Consider the following 17,431-nt stretch of genomic DNA (forward strand, 5'->3'; position numbering starts at 1 on the left):
TCCACACGTCGTATAAATTTTACCCTGATTTACGACAGGACACCCTTACTAATCCAAACCTGTATGAAGGGACTTACAGTGCTCAAAAGAAAATTTTTCATATTCTGATTTAGGACACATTTGTATTTGTTATGTGCATGCACGAGAAGTGCCATCTTGTTTTAGAGAGTTCATGTCCGGAGAATGTGGCGGCCACACCATTTGCTGTATGCGATTTGTCTCAAGGAAGTAATTTACCTCTCTCATTCGATGAACATGAGCATTATCATCCGATATGTGACAAAAAATACCTACAATAGAAGAGTATCTCAAGGAAAATCAGACACTAGAGCACCGTTCATCAAACGAATGGCTGAGATGGTGTATGGAACTGTAATCATACATCCAGGAGAATTCTTCGAGAAATCGTCAGTACTGCAAACAGAAACAAATAATTTAGAGACACACATTCGAAAAACATGATACGATTCAAACCTACCATAACTTGCAGTGCTTCGTCAAAATCTGTGTTCGTCCATAAAGACCTCCGTTCGATTTCATACGTGTTTCTCAGAACAGACAGAGTCAAAAAGGTTCTCGAGGCTCCGAACAAAGGACCATTTCCAGTGGTGAATAGGCAGACTCAAGCCTGCGTATTCGCTAGCAGAAGAAAAAAATAACTGAGACAAAAAGGACAATACCACAACTTTCTATTGGTTTTACTGAACAGCCTGTTACGGATCAGAGTCCGGAAAAGGAGTTGCAAGGACATGGACCGAGCAAAACCTCACTAAGAAGTCAATGATAAAATGTCCTGCCATATATATTCAACAATCAGAATAACTAGTGTCACTGATACTGTGTTACTTGTGTTTCCTAATGCAAATTAGTAGTATTATGGTTTTCTTTTTATCTTTGTTTAGTTTTCTGTTGATACCCTATATATAAACGTTGTCTAACGTAACTTAGTTACTGGTAGGGGAGTAGTATACAAAGAGTTGGCAATATTGCCTTGGTAGAACAATTTCTTTGTTTTAGTAAAAGGAATGTATTAGGCCTATATAGTTTCTCCTAGAAATAAAAAAAAGATAATGAATAAGAGAAGAGTTGTTGTTGAATTCAAGATCTTTTCCTTGTGTAAATAGTGGTGGAAATAAATTGTAATAATGATGCTGAATATGTTTGTATGCCACTGAATGCATGTCCTCTATGAAAACCGATGAAACAGAAGAGATATAGAAAGGAATTCCATTGTCTTAAATGGAGGATAATAATTGCTTTCACGCAAATCAACAGTAAAATTAGCGGTAAATGAATAAACACCATTATCACTAGAGAAATATAGACATGTAACTACGGCGACTATTTCGCTGTAGACACGGCTCTCTTCTGTGGCATTCCGCTTCACTCTAGAGTGGCCATTTGGACCGCCGTATTTGAATCTAGTTGAACGCTGCGTCCGCCATATTGTAAGCGATGAGAACAAATGGGCGTGGTGATGAAGCAAGTACAGAGGCTGAGGGAATAAATACCGTTTCACAGCTTTCTTAATTAGGGAAGCACTCAGAGACGCATAATGTCTTTTGAAAAGGACTTTAAAAATAAAAGACACAGGCTACATACTTACATATTGTATAAAGAAAGAAAATCAACGCATTTCTAGTAATTAATTGCCATTAAGCAAATTTAGCCCTACTTACAGAGAATGAACATATATAACAGAAAACCTTGAACAAAATAATGTATCATCGAGAAATAATAATAATAATAATAATAATAATAATAATAATAATAATGATAATAATAATAATAATAATAATAGTTATGGGGCTACCCGTGGACCAGCAGAGGTGAAAGAAAGTGCCGGTGTGAATGGGTCTAACTACAATGTCACGAATTGATTTAAAACTTTAACAAAGGTTATATTTTTTTAGAATTTGAAAATCAACAAATATCAGTGTAACAGGCACCAGTACCAATAATCAAGTTTAGCTAAGACAAGACTTGTGGTATAAACAGATCGTGCGCTTCAAGCCATCACTTTACAATTCCTGAGCTCCTAGCTCCAAATTTACACAAGGCACAAATTTATACAAGGGCAGAAATCCCTCAATACATGGAGCGCTTGCTCCCAACACACAATATCAAGCCTCCCCGAGGCACTTTTACAACACTAGAAAAGAGCAGACGTGCTCTCAGTTTTTTTAGCCTACTCAAGGCAACATTACATGAGAATCTACTAATCACAGGCCTTACAAGGCACTATTTACAAGTCTGAAACAGGCGTATCTTGTACCCAACCTATTGGGCCGTTGCGGAAAGAAACAGGTTAAGTAAATGGCCCGAAACACAAATTGAATGGAGGCGAGTACCTGCACTCCTAGATGTGCATCCTTAAAACCTAAAGGGCACTGATCCGATGGAACAGGGGCTATTCCCAAACTATGGAGGTAACTCGTATAAGAATAAATGAAGACTTTACGGAAAGAAAGAAAACCAGTTACAAAACGTAGTCACCTCAAACCAATATGAAAGGGAGCTCGGGAGGGTACATCACTCTCTATCCCCGACTCACAGTTAAAGATTTCATGAAGTTATTACATAAGCCGGCAGAAATTACATTTTCAGAAAAGTAGGTTACATAGTTAAAGTTTCGGACCTCCCCCTCGGGTTAAACTGCAGAGCTAGCAAGAAATAAAGACGTTAATTGGCCATTACCTTGCTGAAGAACTGCTGCCTAATGAAAGAGGCGCCTCCCGCCTCCTGCTTGAAACACACACACTTAGTTAGATGACGATCAAATGGCCAAGTGACGTGAAAGTCCGCAGTTTATAAACCCTCGGGGAAAGTTCGAGACCTTTCACGAATAATCAAGACACGCCCATAGGATTTTATTAGTTAACATCAAAGGTGACCCTCAGAATCGAGGAAGAAGCCTGTGATAGGTGGAACATTAATTACAGAAATTCATGATTGGCTAAATTCAAAACGGGCAGAAAGAAAAGGTCAATATGGTCAACCAAAAAATGAATGAACATAATTTAGTAAAAAAGATAACTTATAAATACAAAACTACTTCAAATCAAAGTTCTTCCATTTCGCACCAGGGTGCATGATCATAGTTTATTAGCAGTGACATCTGTTGAAAAAAGTCCAAACTTCTAGATGAAGGGCAAACAAAACAAGTAGAAATTCACACAGTACAGGAAACTTCAAAATAACATAATTTCATGAGATTTCTGTAGTGACATCTTCTGAGTAAAGACTGAAGTAGGTCTAGTTTCAAGTTCACGATTTCTCCAGAAGAGGAGTTCTTTTAGGCGCAAGATTTAAATGTGCGGCTTAGAGGTGTACCACCCGGTACATTAATAATATTAATAATAATAAATAAATAATAAATAATAATAATAATAATAATAATAATAATAATAATAATAATAATAATAATAATAATAATAATAATAATAATAATAATAATACTTGGTCTCTTTCCAGTTACCTGGATTTGGCATTTTGTATGGATTCAGCCTAATTTTGAGGCCAGTTGCCCTTCCTGACGACCACCCGAGGTGGAGTGATGTATTCACTGTTGCATATCTCTGTGGTAGTTTCTAGTAGCCTATGTTCTGTTGTATGTAGAGGAATTATTATCGAATCCGGGGCCCTCTGAACCTAAGGCCCGCGTCCCAGGTGGCGGATAGGGGGGTCCTAACCGGCTTGCCGGTGGACTTGAGGGAAATAAAATACCTCTCGCGGACCAAACACACACACCCTGTGGGTGGGGGAGGCAGACGAATGATACACCCACGATATCCCCTGCCTGTCGTGAGAGGCGACTAAAAGGGGCGACCAAGGGATGATTGGATTAGAACCATGAAACTACTTGTGATTAGTACCACCACGCGGGGAACACCATGGGTCGTTATTACTTGCGCGTAGTACCACTATGTTAGGTACCAAATAGGTTTGTGATTAGTAGCAATCAGGAGCACCGTGCGGTCAGGCTTTTACGGTACCTGTGATTAGTAGCACTATATGAGCGACACCAGGGTTCTGGCTTTCCTATGATTATTACCCACTTTATAAGGAACACCACGGGATAGTACGAGTCCCTGTGGTTAGTACACGTATGTGATGAAAACCATAGCTTTGCGTTGCCTGTAAATGGCGCCGCTATGTGTTAATCACCATAGGTCTGTATTACCTGTGCGAATTTCATTACCTGTGAGTAGTACCATAATGTGTGGAATACCGCGAGTCTACGATACTGTTGATTAGTACCGCACCATGTCATATACCATGGTTCTACTTTCCAAGCGATAAGTAAGATACCATTATGAGAGTGCGATGACCTATATTTTGGACCCCTTTAGTATTGAGCTATAGAAGCAGCCCCTTGGTCAGTATTACTATTGTTTTCCGTCAGTTTCTGAGATTGAGGCATTGCGGGTCGTCTCCACTGATTGTTTTAACTTCATATCCATCCGTTTATTTTTCGTCCTCACGTTTTGAATTCTGGTCCGTGGAGTATTTTGTATTTTTATTTTGCCATTGCATTTCGTCTCATTTCGTACCATCAGGGGCCGGTGACCTCGATGTTAGGCCCCTTAAAACAACAAGCATCATCATCAATGAGCCTAAGGCCAGGACGCTGATCATTGAGGCAAGGAGCCGGACACTAAACAACTTGGCAGGTTCGATCCTAGCTCAGTCCGATCGTATTTTAAGGTGCTCAAACTCGTCAGCCTCATGTCAGTAGATTTACTGGCGCGTAAAAGAATTCCTTCGGGACAACATTCGGCGTCTCCAAAAAAGTAGTTAGTGGGACGTAAAAATAATAATAATTGTACCGGGAGATACACCCCAACGCCGCGCATTCAAATTCTGCGCCTAAATGAACTTCCCTATTGGTAAAACAGTGAAACTGAAACTATACCAACTTAGAAATTTAATCAGAAGATGTCACCACTATTATGTAATTTTGTTATTAAGCAGTTTCCTAACCTGAGTGAATTTCTAGAGGTTTGGACATTCTTCCACAGATGACACCACTAAAAACTATGATCATGCACCCTGGTGAGAAGTGAAAGAACCTATAATTTAAATAAGTTTTGTATTTCTAGGTTTTTTTAACTAACTGATGTTCATTTATTTTGGGGTTGGCAATATTTACCTTTTCTTTCCGCCGGTTTTGAATCCAACCAATCACTAATTTCTGTAATTAATTTTCCACCTATCATAGGCTTCTTCTCCGATTCTGAGTGTTACTTTTGAAACCTACCAATAAAATTCAGGGGGGGGGGGGTGTCTTGATTAATCGTGAATTATCTCGAACCTTCCCTGAGGGTTTATAAACTGCGGCTTTTCACGTTTCTTAGCCAATTGATCGTCATCATATTAAGTGTGTGTGTCAAAGCAGGAGGCGGGTGGCGTCTTTCATCGGTCAGCAGTACATCTACAAGGTAATGGCCATATAACATATTTCTTTCTTGCTAACTCCGCAGTTTAATCCGAGGGAAAGGTCCGAATCATTAACTATGTAACCTACTTTTCTAAAAATGTAACTTTCTGCCGGCTAATGTAAAAACTTCATAAAATCTTTAACTGCAAATCGGGGATAGAGAGCGATGTACCCTCTCGAGCTCCCTTTCATCTTGGTTTTAGGTGACTACGCTTCATAACTGTTTTTCATTCTGTAACGTGGTAATGTAGTTTCTATACTAGTCACCTCAGTAGTTTGGGAATAGCCCCTGTTTCATCGGCCCAGAGCCCTTTAGGTTTTTAATGTTTATTATCTTCGAGCGCAGGGTACGCCTCTATTCATTTTGTGTTTGGGCCAGTTATTTAACCTGTTCCTTTTCTACGAAGGCCCCCGTAAGTTGGGTATTAAATACCCCTGTATAATCATTTTCCAATTGTAAGTTGTGCCTTGAGAGGCCTGAAATTGTAAATTGAGGTTGCCTTGAGTAAGCTTGGGAAACTGAGAGCCTGTTCGCTCTTTTTCAAAGTTTTTGTAAGATTAAGGAATGCCTCTTGAAGGCTAGATGTTGTAATTTTGGGAGCAAGTGCTCTTTGAATTAGGGGATTTCTGCCCTTGTATAAATTTGTGCTCTTTTGTAAATTTGATCTAGTGTAAAGCTAGGGGCTTAAAGCCCGAAGAGTTAAGATTCTGAATCTTGGATTTTTCCCCATCTTGTTTAATGATTGCTACTTGTACCTGTAATATTGTCATGAAAAAATTGTTTTAAGTTCTAAAAATATAACCTTCAGTTTAAGTTTTAAATTCAATTCTTGACATTGTAGTTAGACCCATTCACCCCCAGCACCTTCTTTCACCTCTTTCTGCTCTACGGCTACCCCCGGAATAATAATAATAATAATAATAATAATAATAATAATAATAATAATAATAATAAAATTCGGAACAAGACGTTGTATGATAAACAATTTAAAATTATTATTTAAAAAGAGGACAGTCCTTGTGTTAATGATTTTAAATCACACACTTCGATGCTTTTGGACGGGGATTCTGGTATTACCGATCCATTCAATTTGCCTTATGTTGCAGCCACTCAGACACGTCTTATCGCTACGATGGGATAGGACAAGGCTAGGACTGCGAAGGAAGTGACAATGGCCGTAATTAAGGCACAGCAGCCCCGTATTTGCCTGATGTGAAAATGGGAACCACGGAAAACCGTCTGTCAGGGCTGTGGACTGTGGGATTCGAACTCACTATATCCCGAATGCAAGCTAAGAGCTATGTGCGGCGAACCACGTAGCCAACTCGCTCAGTAGTAGTGGTAGTGTCGGACTGGAAATCCTCATTTTACTCAGTACCATTAGCAGAGGGGACTAGGAAATTCAAAACGCTGTAGGTGTGGCGTTGTATCATCGTTGCCCTCTATATTTATTTTCACAATGCCGGGTACTGTGCCCTGTAGGGCACCATTTAATAATAAATAGTGTTATTGGTTTTTCGACCTTCCACCTACTTCGTACGGTTTTCGGAGAAGCTGAGGTGCCGGAGTTTTGTCCCTGCGAAATTTCTTTATGGTCCGGTAAATTTACTGACACACGGGTAACGTATTTGAGTGCCTTCGAATAACAAATATGCCAACTTGGGTTCTGACGTCTGAGCCACTCAGCCAGGCAGGATACCTTTTATCGTGTTAGGCTGTTTGGTCAGTTCGTACAAGAAGCTATAAAAGTAGGCCTACTGTACACATTGTGCTACACAGGTCAAGTAATTCTGCTAATCGCTAAAAACTGTATAATTTAGTGAAAATAAAAATTATATTTGAAATATGATATATCTTTTGTGTTTTTACTACAATTTATGCAATAGGATGCTCCACACATTTAATCGATCTAATCTGTTAAAAGTAACGGACTGTAAGCAGAACAAGCTACATGGATGGCGCTGAAACTATGGAGTCGCTATTTCACCTAGCAAATACAGTAGAGACAATATGCGACACTTACGGATTTAGCAATGTTAAAATGGGAGACCATTCGACGGTGGCGCTCCTAGTGACTTGATCTGAAAAGTAGCGCTAAATTCAAATCTCAATGGAAATGCATATATGAAAATGGATAAATAAATTACGTCTGGAAAGAAAGTGTTATTGAGATATTGACTTCGAAGTTGCAAAAGCAATTCTGGATAAATGAATGAAGAATTATTTGAAAGGTTATTATTCAAAGACTGAAATTAGACATATAAACAAGATGTGAAATGGACTGCTGTGAAATGGCTTGATCTTTCATTTATGCATTACTTTTTTTGCTTTGTCATTCCTGCCTGAACTTTTACGGTTGGATTTGTCTTTTTTCTCATTTAATAAACATTTTATCATCACATTAAGACATTTGTCAATAAAAATATCGGCACATTCCTTACACACATGATGCAGTGAATTAACATTTAAAAGCTGGACAATTTTCCTCCTAACATGAAGCCTTCTAACAGAAAGAAAATCTATAAAATTAGCCTCAAAAACATTCAAATCTTCCCTATAAGCAATACGTGTTATTACATTAGGGTAAAGCAAATTTGCATCATCATATTGCTTCAACAAAATGTGTACATTTCTTAAGTCGCCCATATTTTGTTCAGGATTTATAAAGTCGCTGGCCTGGAAATGATCTGAACAGATCTTGTCATTCTTATATAAGCGTAACGTCCCTTCTTTCTTGTACACCTTATCCAAATCACTTCTGTGACATTTCAAAACCCACACATCACACCTACAACAACACATCGGTATTGAAGGTTAGCTGCTGCACTATACAATAAAATATGCGTATTATATTTTAAGACAGTTAAAATATGGGTCGAGCTGGTCAGAAGATTATGAAGTACTATAAAAAGCTATTTGTCACTGGAAGAATACATATGCAAACACAATATTACTTACATTTTCTTGTCACGACGGAAACGAAAGGAAGATCGCACATTCTTCTCTACTTCATAGTTACTGCAGCCAAACACAGCACATACCTTTCCCCCTCATGTTGAGAGGAGATATCAAGGAATGACACACGCTACTATTTAATTATCTCAACTCACTGAAAACGCATAAATAACACCAAAAACTTCACACACAAATACACGTGCTCTTATGACAGAATCAGTAGTTCAGGTCCATTCGCATGCTATGAGGAAGGGTAATAGAAATATATCTTTTGCCAAGATCGTGAACACTGAGGTACGATTCAGCTACTTGCCGCGTGCATTCGTCAGTTTAATATTGTCTGTTATTTTGTTAGAGTGTGGTCAAATATTACATGATTTTTTAATTTTATAATCATGCCGTACTTCTATTTAATTGTAATTCGTGTGTAATATTGTTTCTTTGGTGAAAGTATGGTAGTGAATCAAAATCTCAAAAAAACTATTATTGTCGCACTTAAGTTAGTAAGCTAACCTTTACCTTTCTGTCGAAATTCGCTCAAAGAGCATCAAAAACTTACCACTTGTAGCTTTTTTGTTCAGTTTTGATGTGTATAAACCGCCCCCCCCCCCCAACTTCTAATCCCTAATCGCCGCTACTCTTTCTGGTTAATTTTTGGCCCTGGATAATTTATTCGTTCTCTCTGTCCAAGAATGTTTTCATTTAAATTGTATGTTATACTTTCTACAAGGTATTTAAATTGTTTTACAATTTCTATTTCATTCCAACATATCAGAACACTGCTTATTAAGAGGCGATCTATTGCCATTATTTTAGTTTCTTCAAATGAAATTGTTAATCCTATTTTTCCAGCAATATATTACAAATATTACCATTTTAGCAACATAAAAACGGTTTGTGCGACTATTGACCGTTGATCACCAATCCCTTTGTAGTCATTTTAATTGATTTCAGCTGTATACAATACAGGATAGAACAACATTCAGAAGAATGATATAAAATTTCAAGTGTTGCCAGGAGAAGGAGAAGAGGAAGAAAGGAAATAACATCTGGACATAAGAGAGGAGGAAATAGCAAAGTGAAAGGATGAAGAACTATTGGAAGTAAATAAATGAAGAGTCAAGATGATGAAAATCGGAAAAAGAGAAAAAGAAACAGATGGTTACCCAACTGTGCTTTCTCTTAATAAATAACTATCACCACTACACCCAGTCAAGCCTGATCTTTCAGCCAAGGAGGTGAACTTTTCTGACTTCAGCAATAAGATGTTGGGGTGCGAAACCTCAAAAAAGTCCCTTAAGATAGAATAATTGCGGAAACATAAAATATGTTTGTGAATTTTATTCTCACTAGTGTACGAAACCCCTGACAGTGGATGGACACAATAAGCGCTGGCATGTAAAGTAAAATTCTTGAGGCAACTGGAAAGTGTGATGGGCTCAAAAGTGTCAATTTTCGTTTTTGACCCTAAACAATTTCCAATCTTTCCTGAATAATTGTGTGTACCAATCATTGTGCTGAAGTTACATTTTAGGTTTAAACATAACTCTGCACGCCGAATATCATTAGATGCCGCTCTATGGCTAAATGGTTAGCGTACTGGCCTTTGGTCACAGGGGTCCCGAATTCGATTTCCGGCAGGGTCGGGAATTTTAACCATCATTGGTTAATTCTCTGGCACGCGAACTGGGTGTATGTGCCGTCTTCATAATCATTTTATCCTCATCACGACACGCAGGTCACCTACGGGAGTCAAATCCAAAGACCTGCACCTGGCGAGCCGAACATGTCCTCGGACACTCCCGGCAATAAAAGCCATACGCCATTTTATTTTATCATTAGATGCCAGCTACCAGTCGAACATTCTTTTGGATTTTCCGTAAGTCGTAATTTTTGAAATTTTCTCTCAAAAACTATCACATCAATATATTTGGAACTTGGTAGACCCTTAGACACTATATAGTACTGCCTGTGGAAGTAAATTTAATCATATATCTTGATTAGGTCATGAAGGCCAGCTTGAAGAGCACTGAAAATTTTACAGAAAGTTTTACTTTTCAACTAGGATATAAAAAGAATTTCTCAACTCTTGTAAACAATAGTACAATAATTTTACTTCAGCTGTTCAGAAAAGGTTTAAATATTACGCACGCAAAGTTTCTTGGGTCTGGTTTGAGTACCTTTTCAGAAAAAGGTACATTAGTTATGGGAATTTTTAATAATATGTTTTAAAAATATTATATTTGAATGTTCTTTCTGAGACAAAATTTTTAACATAGAAGCTTCATATTCTACTCAAGTAATTATGAATGTATCCTGAATATATCAAGAGAACATTCAAGGAAATACCTCTTTTAGTTTCTGAGATATGTAACTAAATATCGGAAGTTACATTTTTCTGTCGTTTCACACTTCTCGGTTCCCTTAATGCACATTTTGAGAGACTACGCACTAAGTGGCGATCATTGTTCCTTAAAAAATTCCCAGCTCAACCGGGAAAATCGCTAGAAAGATGAGGAAGTAACAGGAGGGTTAGGACTGAAATGGGAGAATCAGGTAGAAAATAAATATCAAACCCTATGTTTTTATTTTTTTGTATTTTGTTTATTTTGCAACATCGAATTTTTTTCTTTTAAAATACTACAGTGAAAATTCAGTCAAGACTATTTACAAAATAAAATAGTGCAAAAGAAAAGAAAACGTTAGATAATCAGACTTGTATAACAAGATTAATTAAATAAAGTACTGACACTGTATAAACATTATACACTTGCCATACACGGAAGTGGAGAAAATAATCACAGTCATTCAGTATGTTGTCTGTTGTTCCGATTCAGAACATTTTGAAGACATTCTTCTTGGACCATATAACTCTACGACTGCGGGATAGCACAGTGCATTAGTTAGGATCTGAAGAGTGTGGGAGGGAGAATTAACCCAGGAGGACACCCTTAGCTGCAGCATGGGCGTTGAAGTGGGCAGCTCTGGCGGCGGCGACCTCAATGGTGTCAGCGACGGGCAGGGGAGCTCCAGCGGCGATGGCGACGGGATCGACGAGGGAAACGGAGGGGGCAAGAGCGAGGGGAGCGGGGTGAGCAACAAGACCGGCAGGGTGAGCGGCGACAGAAGAGTAGCCGAACGCGGCAGCAGGAGCGACAGCGCTGAGGTAGCCAGGGCTACGCTTCTTGCGTCCAAGAAGAGCGGCCTTAGCGGCGACGTGGGCGTTGAAGTGGGCAGCACGGGCAGCGCTGACTTCAACAGTGTCAGCGATGGCCACGGGAGAAGCAACAGCGACGACAGCGGGGGCAACATGAGCTCTGACGCCGACTACAGTGGGAGGGTGGACAGACACGGAGGAGTAGCCGAAGGTGCTAACGGGAGCTGCGACGACAGCAGGGGCGGCGTGAGCTACGGCGACAGGAGCACCGGCGGTCAAGTATCCAGGGCTACGTCTCTTACGTCCAAGAAGAGCGGCCTTGGCGGCGGCGTGAGCGTTGAAGTGAGCGGCCTTAGCAGCGGCTACCTCGACGGTATCAGCGACGGCTACAGGGGCAGTAGCCAAGACAGTGGGGGCAGCAGCTACCACAGCGGGTCCGGCAGAAGCGGCCAGGGAAGGATCGTTGGTGGCAGCCACACGGAAGCCGTTCAGAGGATCAGACACGTACCTGGCGCTCTGGACCAGACCGTTAGAGTCCAAGTAGGAGTAGGCTCCCTGGGTGATTCCGTCAGCGGTGCGTACTTCGTGCTTGGCAGAGGTGTCTCCTTGGTAGCCATAGGCGTACTGACCAAGGGTGTCCTGGGTGTGGTACTGGCTAGTCACAGCTCCAGGAGCAACAATGGCGCTGTAAGCTACTGGGGCAGCAGCGTAGGCGGTGTGGGCGATGGCGGGGACACCAAGATAGCCGGGGTTGGCAGCAGCCAAAGCCACCAGGCAAGAGACTACGAGCTGAAAAGAAGAAAATACCTCATTTAGAACAGAATTCAAACTTGTGAAACTTAAACTCTGTGAAGTTCAGCTCAATTTTCAATAAACAGTCTGGTAGGAGACGGCCAAGACATGAACGATGCAATAATTATGCAGTGGTGATGAGGTTAGAATCACTGCCAAAGTCAAAAGTATCGATACTCGAGTTTAAGCTTCTAAACCAGGGTCATCCAACTGCGTGTACGTGTGATGTCAGGTAAGACGTCACACACTCTGCTCGGGCAGCGAAACGGGCTGAGAAGAAGTGATGGCTAGAGGGGCGAGGGGAAACACAACGCCATGCATAGGGGGAGGCCCAAGAGCTGCAGGTACAATGCGACATGTGCAGTACATATTTCTCTCTACATATTTTATTGTAACGTGACTTCGTTATGAAGTAGCATAAGAGTTATAAAGCAACTTTATTTCTACATATACAAACTAAACATTTATCTGTAGCATTCCTATCTTTTCAACAAATAGATATAGATCTTCCCGTAAAGATAAAAAGATCGGAGGGGTAGGTAGCTTGTCGCACCGTGATGTGCCCGGTTTATCCATACGTATTGTACCACTACCACCACCACTACGTATAGCACTGCACGTCTTTACTACAAAGCGAGACTGTCTCTTCGTCTCACTCTACGGCAGCGTCTCCCCATCTTCTGTGCTCATACGTCACATGCACTCTCCGACGTCACACGAGCACCCTTACACCACACGCTAGCCAGTTGGCTGACCCTGTTCTATACAAAATAAGTGGGTGCACCATTCTCAAACCTAAATGCACCAAATTGTAGCTTCATCTTTTCTGCTTTTAACTGTGGTATACAACTACCTTTGTCTTGTGTATTTCTGCAGCTGTTGTAAACGGAACGAGAAAAATCTACCCTCCAGGTAAGCAACTCAATATTGTAAACATGCTTAGAATATTGAACTACGAATTTTTTGTAAATACGATATATTAAAGAATGAGAACATATTCTTTACTTATTCCTAAAAATTACAATCCTTTTCTTAATCATCGTTATCCGGTCAATTAGATTATCAGTTTCCCTTTTTCTACCACTACGAGCGCTAATGTAAATCAACTTATAACTACATTCGGTGTGGATATTTTTAAAAATATCAAACAATTCATGAGGGCATTTAACCAAGGAACACATTACAGAAAGAATTATGTAAGTAAGGTAAAGAATACGAGCAAAGAAACAAGCGATTTTAGACAGTTTTCCAGAACTGCAATTAGGCCGGAAGTGATTCTCGAAATTTGTTCTTTAGTTTAATGGAGATATCCAAGATTCTCAATTTGAAACCTTCCGCGGCCCTTTAGCACTTCAACTTTTGGAACAATTGAGGAAATTGCTTAATTTTACGTTTTCAGTCGTTTGGGGAATTCTACGCACAGACCTCGAATTTAAAACTACGTAACTTCAAAATGCATCATACGAACGTAATAAAATTTTAATGTGTCATGGCCTAAAGTGAACTAAATAACATTTCAAACTTACAAGATTCCTTAGTTCTGTAAAGTCGGACAAAGCTGTGATTAACATCGCCATGCACTGCAACTCCTACTTTTATAGCCAATATTTATAGAAAACCTACACGTATCCATAATTTTATACATTAATATTTGAGCGGGAAATTTAGTGGGAGTCAACAGCGACCTAATGGCTGTGTTGAAAGCTCCGTGTTGCCTCTGGACTGATGATCTAAACCAGGGCCTCTCAGGGTGCATGCACCAGTGCATTGCGCTCTGCACGATGCAAAAGACGACTTCGCTTGGTTGACCAGAGTGCAGACCTCCACTCCTCCATTTGGAGCAATAGTGCTGTCCCTCTCTTTCCCCACGCCTGTCTCCCTCTTCCTCACTTGCTCCGTAGCGCTCCATATCCGAGCCGAGTTGAGCCGAGCTTAGCCGAATAGCCCAGAGACGAAGCGTTGGTCCGATCCGAGCCGATTGGGACCGATGCACTGTACACAGGGCCTCTTCACCTCAGTTTGCACGCGTGAGAGTTTAGGCGTTTGAAAGGCTCTGATCTAAACAATGAATCAAATTCATCAGGTCACGAAGGCCCTTTAAGAAATGGAACATTGAAGATAGTATGTGCTCCTTAGCTGAGTCCTGGAATTGCTTCCAGTTACTTGTGTCAGGCTCCCCACTTTTGTACTTCCTTTCAGACCTTCCTTGATGAGCTCTTGTTCTTTTTCGATCCCGACTGTGTTAGGTGTCGAGTCTTAGCGAGACTTTCATGTTCATTCGCTTTTGGCCCTTGTCTTTCTTTGGACGAAACTTTTTTTTTCGAAGTGTCGGACCCCTTCCAATTTATTCCTCTAATTACTGTTACTAAAGGATGGTTGCCAAATTCCTCTTTAAAAAAATTATCACCACATTTGCAGTGATGTGACTCTTTTAAAAAGTGTTTATTGTATCGCTGCATTATACGTCTTACACTTCATTGAAGAGCATAATCTTCATTTTGATATTGACTGGAGATGTAGAGAGACGCATCTCCTAATTATCATATATTTTGTTTCTATAGTAAAACCCCATTTGCGGTCCTCACAAACAACCAGTCTTAACAAACGATGTGTCAGGAGAAAGAGAATTTTCAAGATCAATGGTGAACTGCACTTTCACTTTATAAATATTAACGATTTGCTAAGATAATGCGTCTCGTTTTCGCTAAAGTTAGCTCCACTACTGACATGGAAATAATGTAATTCCTTTTCCATCATCCACTTGCTATGGAACTATTTGTGCAGTCTAAAATACAGTTCTGCAGCAGTCAAATGGTTCAAACTCATTTGAGAAAATTCCAGCTTCATTTTCTTTCGTGAAGTTAAATTGAAATATTAATGAAAATTTAGACTTAGGTAGATAATACTTCTTCAAAAAATACTGTATGTTAATTTATCTATAGACATTTTATTTTCTGAGATATATTGTTTTTAAATTTGTGTAATTGTATATACTAAAATGTGGAATTTGAAGATCTCTATTGTCTAGAAAATACTGCAATCAAAAATTCCATACACAGGTTTTCTAATATAACTATAATGCATATACCATACAAATTTTGTGTGAAAATGAGATTCAATATATACAGTTGAAATTTTCGGGATAAGTAGTTTTACAGACATGTGCATTACTTCTGTGTACAGACAGGCAAACAGAACATTATTAAAGTGATAAATTAATAACTTGGTGACAAGAAAGAAGAAAATCCTTTCAATTTAGGCCAAATATCGACTTTTATCTGCAGAGTGAATACATCGATTATGTTAAAACACAGAAAGATATCTAGCTACTGTATTTGTTCCACTACACGAATTATTCGAGAACTAGAAAAATAATCGAGAAAATCAGCTCGATTTGTTCTGGGCGATTTCCGAGAAAAGAGTAGCGTTACGAAAATGTTGCAAAGTTTGGGCTGGGAGGATTTGCGAGATAGGAGACGAACTGCTCGACTAAGTGGTATGTTCCGAGCTGTTAGTGGAGATATGGTGTGGAATGACATTAGTAGTTGGAGTGGTGTTTTTCAAAGTAGGAAAGATGGCAATATTAAGATAAAGTTGGACTCTTTTTTTGCTAGGGGTTTTACGTCGCACCGACACAGATAGGTCTTATGGCGACGATGGGATAGGAAAGGCCTATGAGTTGGAAGGAAGCGGCTGTGGCCTTAATTAAGGTACAGCCCCAGGATTTGCCTGGTGTGAAAATGGGAAACCACGGAAAACCATCTTCAGGGCTGCCGATAGTGGGATTCGAACCTACTATCTCCCGGATGCAAGCTCACAGCCGCGCGCCTCTACGCGCACGGCCAACTCGCCCGATAAGTTGGAATTCAAGAGGACAAATTGGGGCAAATATCCGTTTATAGGAAGGGAGTTAGGGATTGGAATAAATTACCAAGGGAGATGTTCAATAAATTTCCATATTCTTTGCAATTATCTAAGAAAAGACTAAGTTAACAACAGATAGGGAATCTGCCACCTGGTTGACTGCCTTAAATACATATCAGTGGTGAGTGATTGATGTTTAAGTTAATAAATGTTCACAAGATGTACGTTTAACGTGCATACGTCCAACAAAATGGCCACTTGCTTTAGGCCTTGCTTAGTATTAAGTTTATGATGAAATCACTGTTTGCTGTCTCAACTCACCAGGCACTTCATGATGGTGTTCAGTTACTGGACCGAAGACAACTCGGGAATGACTGTGACGAACGTAACGCCATTGGCCTCTTTTATAGTGGTCAGTTGTGTTCCCCGAAACATGTGACCTTGGCGAAGAGCGGATTCCGGAGTAGTGCGTTAGACGCAAGGACGGGCTTCCTTTCTCTCAGGTATCACGCCCAATACCGGTAGCACGTGTGTTTACGAGTACTCTCTTCCGGGAGGAAGGTCACACACTCCGCATAATTCATTAAATGAACCACATGAGACAAACATTCCACTCGACTCTTATAAAAAGTTGGAGAGAAGTGTGGCAGCACTTTCTTTAGGAGCCATTGACTATTAACAGGCGATTAATACACTGTATACAATCAATGAATGAATGAATGAATTACTTAATTCAAGCACCGAGCTCGATAGCTGTAGTCGCTTAAGTGCGGCCAGTATCCAGTATTCGGGAGATAGTAGGTTCGAACCCCACTGTCGGCAGCCCTGAAAATGTTTTTTCCGTGGTTTCCCATTTTCACACCAGGCAAATGCTGGGGCTGTACCATAATTAAGGGCATGGCCGCTTCCTTCCCACTCCTAGCCCTTTCCCGTCCCATCGTCGCCATAAGACCTCTCTGTGTCGGTGCGACGTAAAGCAATTAGCAAAAAAAAAAAAAGCTTAATTCAAGCCGGGATGAGTGGCTCAGACAGTTGGAGCGCTGGTTCGATCCTGGCTCAGTCACGTGGTATTTGAAGGTTAGCCTCGCGTCGGTAGCTTTACTGGCCCGTAAAATAACTCCTGTGGGACTAAATTCCGTCACCTAGGCGTCTTCAAAATCCGAAAAAAGTAGTTAGTGGGATCTAAAGCAAATAACTACCATTCTTTCTAAACCTTATTCTT

The 17,431-nt window shown here is 40.1% G+C and overlaps 1 protein-coding gene across 1 annotated transcript; it reads right to left on the reverse strand.

The window, feature by feature from the left end:
• Positions 1 to 11,328: 11,328 nt before the first annotated feature.
• On the reverse strand, positions 11,329 to 16,542 carry LOC136881818 (cuticle protein-like). The gene is made up of 2 exons (XM_068229337.1): positions 16,531 to 16,542; positions 11,329 to 12,342 (listed from the first exon to the last, which is right to left on the reverse strand). The coding sequence occupies exons 1-2, from the start codon at positions 16,540 to 16,542 to the stop codon at positions 11,329 to 11,331; spliced, it is 1,026 nt and encodes a 341-aa protein (XP_068085438.1).
• Positions 16,543 to 17,431: the final 889 nt, after the last annotated feature.

This window comes from Anabrus simplex, chromosome 10 (assembly GCF_040414725.1).
Source record: "Anabrus simplex isolate iqAnaSimp1 chromosome 10, ASM4041472v1, whole genome shotgun sequence".
Taxonomy (NCBI): Eukaryota; Metazoa; Arthropoda; class Insecta; order Orthoptera; family Tettigoniidae; genus Anabrus; species Anabrus simplex.